At 34.6% G+C, this 9600-nt stretch overlaps 1 protein-coding gene across 1 annotated transcript; it reads right to left on the bottom strand.

The window, feature by feature from the left end:
* Positions 1-3689: 3689 nt before the first annotated feature.
* STRIT1 (small transmembrane regulator of ion transport 1) lies at positions 3690-6380 on the bottom strand. Its single transcript, XM_039857909.1, has 2 exons — positions 6368-6380; positions 3690-3781 (listed from the first exon to the last, which is right to left on the bottom strand). Exons 1-2 carry the CDS (start codon positions 6378-6380, stop codon positions 3690-3692), a joined length of 105 nt encoding a protein of 34 aa, XP_039713843.1.
* Between the last annotated feature and the right edge of the window lie 3220 nt (positions 6381-9600).

Here is a 9600-nt window from a genome sequence, read left to right as displayed (position 1 = left end):
GGAAACACTGCCTCCTTCACAACAGTGTCATGGAAATATCATTATTTGTCTTTGATAATTGAGAAAACTACGGTTAGAGAGATTAACGGACTCCTCGAAGGACTCCCAAGTCAGGATTAAACAATCTGACTTCCCCAACTTTTGTTCTTTCACTGCACTGAGCTTTCTTTGTTCTCTGAGAAAATGATCAGGTTGGATGTAGAAACATGGAATTAAAATACTTATTATAGAAAAGTTCATTTCTATTGCTGCTTAAAAACAACATTCCAGTCTGTTTTAAAGTGCTGGAGAAAAGAATATTGAGGCCTTAAAATAAGGAAGTCTTTGTCAGAGGTAGAATGTAAAGATTTACGGGAACACTGAAGCTTTTTGTGTTCCAAGAAGCCTCTGAGCACACATTTTGAACAAGAAATGAGGTGTCCCGTAGCTTCGAGGAGCTCAAGAAAAGGGTCAGCACACGTGGAGAAAAATGCTCCAGACTAAAGGAAGTTGTTCCGATAAACGTAAGACATAGGTGGCCACAATCTTCTTTTCTAACTCCTCCTACAGGCCAGGACCCCGAAGTGTACAAAAGCAAGGAAGCTGACAGGTGTTGCCACAATGGTGGCAGCAGAAAGAAGTGAGAGAAAAACTCAGTCGCTAGCTGGGAAGAAAGCACAACTAACTATGAAGGGATACGTGTAACTCCGAGTGAAACCAAAGCCACGCTGTGAAGCCTAAAGTTTTCAGAAAGTGAGAGCTGCCTAACCTAGGGTGTCTTTCCAACGGATTTCAGGAAGTAGCATCTGATTTCTGTGTGAATGTGTGAAAGCTATAGACTTTCCCGGGTTTCTCATTAAAGTCTGCAGCATGAAATAAAGGTCAAATGAAAGGAAAGACTGTCTTTTTAATGAACTCAAACAGATTAGGTGGAAAAAAAAAAAAGGTACGTGGTCTTGAAGCCCTAAAAAGCCTATGATCAGGCCAGTCAAGAGGGTTTAGGTGAGGAGTGCGCTGGTAAATGAGGAACGGGCTTCCAGGGGAAGATGCTCTGATTCGTGAGACTTGTTGATTTCCATGCTACCGACCCTACCACCATGGCCAGCTTCAAGCTACCAGTGAGGTGTCAACGAACACAAAATTCCTGAAAAATTGACAATCAGCTTTCTCAAGCCTGCAGGCGCTGACTCCAGCAGGCCTCTGATTCAAGGTGAGTTAGTTCTTCTCAAGTCAGGAGACGACTAAAATTAAGTGAAGTCATTGATGAAAATAGTTGAGACTGATATTGTGGACATTTTCTGTTAAAATTTTGTAAAAATTGCTTTAAATAGAACTTTTCAAAAAGGCTTTTTGAAATGTTTAACCAAGTTTATAAGATATTTTAAAATTGAATAAAGCCAAGGCTTTCTCTAATTTTTTTGATAAGGAAATTAGTTTCTATAAAAAATTAATTGAACAGAAAAGGATGCTGTAGTTATGATAAAGAAATCGGGTCCCTTCTTATCTTAGTTCATTCAGGCTGCTCTAATAAAGTACCAGACTGGGCAGCTGATAAACAATAACTATTCGTTGCTCACGGTTCTGGAGGCTGTAAGTCCAGGGTCAGGGTGCCTGTGGTCGGGCTCCAGTGGGGGCCCTCTTCCAGGCTACAGACTTCTCGTATCCTCACCTGGTGGAGTCTCTCTGGGGTCTCTTTTATAAGCGCACCGATCCCATTGATGCATGCTCCACACTCATGACCTCATCACCTCCCAATGTCCTCCTCCCTCCTAATACCATCATCTTTGGGGATATCAACATATGAACTGTGTGTGGGGGGTGGGGGGGAGGGACATGAATGTTCAAACGATAGCACTTCTAGAGCAGTGGTTCTCAAAATACGGATCCTGGGCCAGCAGCGTCAACACTACCTGAAAACTTGTTAGAAATGAAGTTCTCAGGTTATCTGGAAGTGGTTTATTCAAGAAAAACAAAACTCTTCCCTTTTTTATTTTTTACGAATTTGGCAATAATAAATTGCTTTCTTAGCAACCTCCAAATGTAACAATAAAGATTTTATTTGCTCATTTTTTTTATTATTATTATGGATTCATGGGTATTTATATATTTGATGTATTTATTCCTTTGTAGCCCTTATTATTTTTGATGTTCAAATGATCACACCTTTGTCCAAAGTAGCTTTTCACAGCTTCCTTACTTTCTGGAACAAGAAAATGTCACAAAATCATGAGTTCATACTGTTATTTGTAATTCAAATTTAAGATTAGCAGTTATTTACTTGACCTCTTTTTGCTGATGATATGAATTTCAAACTAACAATATCAATATTGCTATTAACAAAAAGACTACTGAGTATGGTTAAAATTTCCATCCCAATAGAGATGTAGAGTCAAAATATTGTGTTTTTAAAGTCACTTGAAATAATTTTTTCTCTGTGGGTTATGTCACCAACTTGATATACTATTAGGTTTATTTATTTTTTTGTTTTAAATTGGGGAGGGGGGGTGGCTTGTTCTTTTTCTTTAGTTGTCTTTTTCATTTATAAGGTACTTACATGATTCCAAAAATGAAAACTATTAAACAAGGTACACCCAGAGATATCTAGCTTCCATTTGTGGCTCCTGCTTCAATATTTTAACATAAACAAGTATGTGCGCTCAATGGTCTAGCCTCTTTGTTCTTATGCAAAAGGTGGCACACATTGTTCTGTACCTGGCTTTTTTTACTCAACACTTTGACCTGGAGATGACTTCACATCAGTATACAGAGATCCTCTTCATTCTTTTTACAGCCACATAAAACCACACTGTATAGACAGACCACAGCTGATTCAGTCAGTACCCTATTACTGGAAATTTGACTTCTTTCTAGGTTTTTGCTCTGACAAATTATGCCACAATGCATAGAACTGTGCATATGCCATTTTGTATTTTTACCAGAGTATCTGTAGAAATTGCAATATTCTTAGAAGAGGGATAGCTGGGTCAGAAGTTAAATACATATGTAATTTTGGTAGATACAGACTGCCAAACACCCCTAAAACGTGATGTATCATTTTGAATTCCTAAGAATAGTGTTTGAGAGTGCTTATTTCCCCACACCCTTACCAACACAAATATTGTCAAATGTCTTCATTTTCTTCCATCTCAGAGGTGAGAAATTGTTCTTCTGTGCAGTTTTAATTACAGTTCTCTTGTTATGAGCAAGAGGTTAAGGGTCAAGTTTACATTTATATTTTGTTTTCTGTAAACTCTCTTTTCTTATCTCTAGCTCATGTATTTCTATGGCGGGGGCAAAAATTTTTAATGTAATTTAATTTATCAAACTTGTTACCTATTGTTTATGCATTTTTAGTCATAATTTAAAACATTTTTCCTATTCCCAGGTTATAGAAAAATTCATCTATAATGTCTTACAGTACTTCTTTATACCCAGAATTTTAAACAAGTTCCTGAAGAGATTCTTATACACACCAAAGTACCAGTTTACAAATTCAAGTTTATAAAGTGATGTCGAACATTAATTTACATGAGAAATATTTAATAATCTGTCCTGTTCATGCATTTCTTAGTTCTTCTAAATGATGTCATTCTGAAGTCTTCTTGCCTGCATGGTGAAATGCTTCATTAGTAAAACATAAAAGATTATTTCTGGACTAATGTATGTTTTTTTATGAATAAACATATTCAATTACTGAAAACTTCACCTTTCTAAGAGAAGACAACATAAACCATTATGATGCAGCCCACAATCCAGCCAACCAAGAGAAGAACAGGGACCAGAAGGTGTGATGATGTAGACTCTGTTTAAAAATAAACAAAAGAAAATAGATTCGATGGGTCATTTGGGCATGAAATCTTCTGAATCCAGAAAATAAGAAGAGTCTGGTAATATCAAGGGGAAAAATACACTCTCAAGTAATACTGATGCATAATTATTATTTTCTTTTCTACAAACCGTACATATGACTCAGCTGGGTGTTTGGAAGAGGAGACCTGTGTTCAAACCATAGGTCTTCCTTTTACAGTTACGTGATATTGGGCAATTCTGAGCTTGAGCTTCCCTGTTTGTAAAATGTGAATAATGAAACCTGTGATATCTTCTCCTGGAGCAGTTGGGAGGATCAAATGATCTTGCTTACGTGCCAAGGCTTTGTAAACTCGTAACCAGCATGTGTGTGTATGTTTAGTGTAGACAGAACCCATTCAGAATGTTCAATAACACAGAAAGCAGCTGTTTATATAGAAACAATTAAAAATGACTCTGACGTAATTCCTACTAAACTAAATAGTTATCACAGCATAAAGAAAGGTGTTGGGAATTGTTCTTGGCATTGATAACTAACGTTAGTGATAGCTAACTTTAATTTTAAATATCATAGGAAAAAAGAAGGCATTATATTTTATACAATCATTCTTGACTAGAGAAAAGAGGTTCTATTTTTTTTTAACTTGTTCAATATAGCAACCAACACTGATCCAACACACACACACTTAAAAGACATTAGCACACTCATTCCTCCTGTATCTCCTATTTGTATCCTTACCTGTAAAAAGCACTTTGTAAAAGTATCTTTTTAAAATATTCACTGTATCTCAGTCTTATTCTTTCAAACACACACACATCACACAAAAGGGTTCAAAAACAGCACAGAAAGACATTGTATGGAATTAATGTCCCCATGTTAAGGTCTCAGGTATATTCTTAATTGAAAAGCACAAATAGATCTTATGCTATTAGCTAACAAAGAGAATGCATAGTCCTCGTAATTGCATTTTATCACAATTTTCATCACTTTAAAATGTGGAAGTTTTTCTTAATGCTACTAAAATAAAATCATCTGGAAACAATAAACTTCTAAAATTAGAAGACGCTGTCATAAAAGCTAAATTTCTGAAGTTAAAATGAATTTTAACAGTTTAAATCTATTTTCTAAAAATGTTGGAGTCTTTCTTTAATTCTCACAAATTCTTCGGGCTTTCCTTGCTTCTCAGTCTCACTGTGACCTTGAACAAAGCCACTAAATGAAAAAACTTCCCTTTACCTGCCACGTAGTATTGCTTTAAGGATAAAGCAAACATTACAATATACCCTTTACTCTCATTTGGATGAAAGCCTTTTTATGAATTAAGGTGCCAGTATGGTGGAAGTACATGACAGTAATTTTTTTTGAACTGTTCATATACATGTTTAGTATTTTTCCCAATTTCAAAGAACTTAAAAATGATTATTGACATTTTGATTGAGCATTTATATTTTAAACAAGCATATTTTAATACGATTCTAAATTTTACACGTAAAGCCTTAAAATACATATAGATCTCATTATTGCTTGTAAAATAATACAATTGTACATTTTAACGTCAAAGTACATCTGCATTTGTGTTCTTTTAACACTAATATTTTGTTTTACCATAATCTGTAGCATTGATTTGAAATATGAATGCATAGGAACACAACATACTTTGCATATGTCTCTTACATTAATAGCATAAATAAGCACAAAACCTCTTTTTAAATACAAAGACTCATTTCAAAATGTTTCTTTCTCTGTTAGTCCTGAGCATGCCCAAGTAGTGACACCTGGAAATATTCTTAAGGGTACTTTGCTCTGGAACAAGATTGTCCAAGTTCAAAACCTGGTGCTACCTCTTTCTAATGTGTGATTGCAGGCAAGTTACAAAATTTTGCTCTGCCTCAGTTTCCTTATCTGTAAAACGGAAATGATGACAATTCCGTGTATCTCATGAGATTGTCATCAGGATCAAAAGCAATTCCTGTAAGTATTTAAAAATTGTTTCTTGGACACAGTATATATTCAGCCCATTTTGTCACATTAGAGTAAATTATTTTTCTTTTATATTTTCAATATAAAAATCATTTTAAAACCAGGGAAAAAAGAAATTCAGATGTAAGGCACATTAGACATGACTAAGCTCATTTTATTCATTTTCATTTTAGAGTAAGAAAATAGTCTCAGAGAAGTTGAGGGACTTCCCCAAACTCACGTGGCCATTAGCAGATCTGACACAGAATTCAAGTGTCCTTAATTCTGGTCCCACATGCCACAATACCTCAAATCTAATACCTCAAATCTAGTACAACCCTGGAGAATAACTGACTTCTAACTCATCTTTCAAAACAAGCATGAATAAATCCAGCTCTTTTGTGAGATCTTTTAAAACTGTTCATAATGTGTAGACAGGGTCCATAAATTGCACATCTAATGCCACCTTTTGTGGTCACAATAACATATATGGTTAATGCGCCTTTAGCAGAAATATCACATTCTTCAGAATAATTGAGAAACTCCAAATACTAGGAAACATAAAATAAACCGGGAGCCTGGGTCTTTTTTTCTAAGAAAGTTTGGTGCCTTAAATCTTACCTTTTTCAGCCATTCTTCCTGTTTTTGGGTGGGTTGGTCAAGGACAGGCTTACCTCTCAGTTATTGTTATCCAGTGTCTCTTTGAACTTTATAAATAGAGAAATATCTGAAGAGCGTGGCAGCTGCCCCTCTCCTGACTGCCAATTGTCTCCAGGGTAATATAAGGTATTGGAAAACAGAGCTCCTTTGGCTCTTCTTATCCTGCTATGATGGAGGAAACGAGGCGCTACATGACCTAAACAATTGCATAGGCCAAATTATCCTAACCCAGAGATACGCAGATTTTTAATTCACCTAATGCTGTCAGATCACATGAAGAAAATGCTTAGTGAAGGGGTGTACAGAGGGAAAATGGCATTGCAATTAGACAAGTTCTATCAGAGGAGGAGGGTGATATATTCGAAAGAAAGGACTTTAGTGTTGGAGAGACCTGGCTTCAAATTCCAACTCTGCTCTTTCTGTAATGAAAGTCAAGTTGTTGAACCTGGGCATCAGTTTCTTTAATTTTAAAATGAGGAGAAGAATACCTACACACAGGGCAACTGTCATAAAAATGAAATGAAAAAGCTATGTGGAATATAGACAGTTTTTTATTATATTACAGATACAAAAGGTAAAATAAATTAAATAGTGGCCCTTCCTATGAAGCATTCCAAAAGAAAATTTTAACATAAATGTACCAGAAACTAAAACAATAAAAGGCTGTAGTATCACCTAGAATTTTCAGAGAGCAGTCATAAGCTTGTTGTTTTTATTAGCAATGTGTAAAAGTAGGGCATTTCATTTTTTAAATCCAACCTGGTTTATATAACATGACCTAGACTATATTCTAGATTCTCGTTGGGATAATTTTAATTTTTAAGTCTGGTTAGAAAAGTTTTACAAAATGACCCTGTGACCAACATCCTCAAAAGTCCAACACAAGATTAAGGGTGTCCTCCTTCATAAGACAAGACTTGCCTGATAAAACCCACCTCTACAGAGCTCCAAGAATGATGTTTCCCTGCAAATGACCATGTCTCATCACTGAGCAATATCCACCATTGACTCTCCATCTCTGAGGGGACAAAAACCTGAACTCCTTGTTGGGACACCTAGAAAGCCTCACCTCTTTACTTTCTCATTTGTAATGATGCTTCAGCCCCACTAACTTCTTGCTATTATATGAATTCAGGATGTTCCCATCCACACAGGCAAGGAGAACATTTGATTTTCTACCTCAAGTCATATACCTATAACTTCAAGTATGCAACCAACCATCTGGTAAGTTTATTGCATATTTATGTCATTTAAGCCAAGTTTCTCTCTCTCTCTCTCTCTCTCTCTCTCTCTGTCTCCTCACCCCTCCCTCAATTTACACATTGGAAAAAAAAAACACCTCTCTATACCAGGTAAGAAGAAAGATTATGTACTATCTATGTAACAAAATCCCTGGTAAAGTTGGGTATTGTTTTTCAATATTAACTGAGGGCAAGATAGGGATAGAGACAAAGAGAAGGAAATAATGGTGATTGATCACACTTAAATACTAACATTTTTCCCTAAATGAGTTCAAATGAACACTATTTTAAGGCAGAGAGACAGAGAGAGAAAGAGAGAGAGATTTAAAAGAAACAGTGAGGTACCCTCCAAAGAACCAACATACATATATATGAGGATAAAATAATTTGCCTAAATGGATGGGGGAAAAGTATGAAAAGTTTTCCTCATTTTAAAAATTTATTTTCATTTCAATTATTTTAAGCTTTCTTTTTTGATATAAAATGGACCATTATTAACATTATTGCTATCAATTTGGATTTTGAGGAGGGATTACTTTATAATTTTTTTTTTTTTTTTTAGTTTTCTATAGCAAAAGAGAGGGGGAGAAAAAACTAATTCAATGAACATGAATTGCCCAGATCTCAGAAAAAGTTTCAATCTAGAATCTCATTTCCTTGGGATCCCATCAGTAAATATTTTTTTAAAAGTTTTATATTTATTCCAGAAAAAAAAATGTTTTATTCATTTATTGACTGGTTTCACTTTGAACTCATAAACCCATGGCCTATCTTTGACCATTTTATAATCTTTCTCTTATGACATACCATTTAGGTACATTTTCTATTTCTGCTTTGTATACTTTCTTGAAGATTTAGCCTTCAAATCCCTTATTATCAAAGTGACATTAGATTCTTCTAGAGCATTTAATCTTAAAAAAGCAAATATTTGGCTCCTTATTTAAGATAAATCAGAATTCTTTAGTTTTCAAATATTTGTAACCATTAGTGTCTAGAATTATAATAGATAGACCTGAAAATGGTAGAGTAAATAGACAAATTCCTATAAAGACATAAACTATCAAACTGACTCAAAAAGAAATAGAAAATTTGAATAGACTTATAACAAGTAAGGAGATTAAAGTCATAATCAAAAAATGTCCCACAAAAAAAACCCTAGAACAGATGGCTTCACTGATGAATTCTACCAAACATTTAAAGAGTTATCATCAATACTTCAAAAACTCTTCTCGAAAATAGAAGAGGAGGGAAGTCTTCCCAACTCATTCAATGAGGCCAGTACAATCCTACCTAATATCAAAATCAAAGATATTATAAGAAAACTATGGGCTAATTTCTTTAATGAATATAGGTACAAACATTTCAACAATAAACTAACAAACCAAATCTAGCAACATATAAAAAGAGTTATATACCATGACCAAATGGAATTCATTCCAGGAATGCAAAGTCAGCCCAACATTCAAATACTAATTAATGGAATACACCATATTAATAGAATATAAAACAAAAACCACATGATCATCCCAGTAGATGCAGAAAAAGCATTCGATAAACTTCAACACCATTTTAAGATTAAAAAAAAAATTCAACAAATAAGAAATAAAGGGGAACTTCATTAACCTCATAAAGGGAATCAACAAAAAACCAGAGCTAACATCATACTTAATGACGATATTGGATGCTTCCTATCCTAACATCATGAATAAGATAAGGATGTTCGCTCTCACATTTTGATTCAATATTGTAGTAGAAGTTGTAGCCAAGAGATTTAGTCAGAAGTCAGAAAATGAAGTAAAAAGTTATCCAAATTGGAAAAGAAGACATAAACTATCTCTATTGTAGATGACATAATCTTATATACAGGAAATTCTAAAGGCACACACACACACACACACACACACACACACACACACATATACACACACACACAAACCTTTTAGAGCTAATAAT

This window comes from Pteropus medius, unplaced genomic scaffold (genome assembly GCF_902729225.1).
Source record: "Pteropus medius unplaced genomic scaffold, Ma_sr-lr_union100, whole genome shotgun sequence".
Classification (NCBI taxonomy): domain Eukaryota; kingdom Metazoa; phylum Chordata; class Mammalia; order Chiroptera; family Pteropodidae; genus Pteropus; species Pteropus medius.
This window is presented reverse-complemented; position numbering and strand designations above follow the sequence as displayed.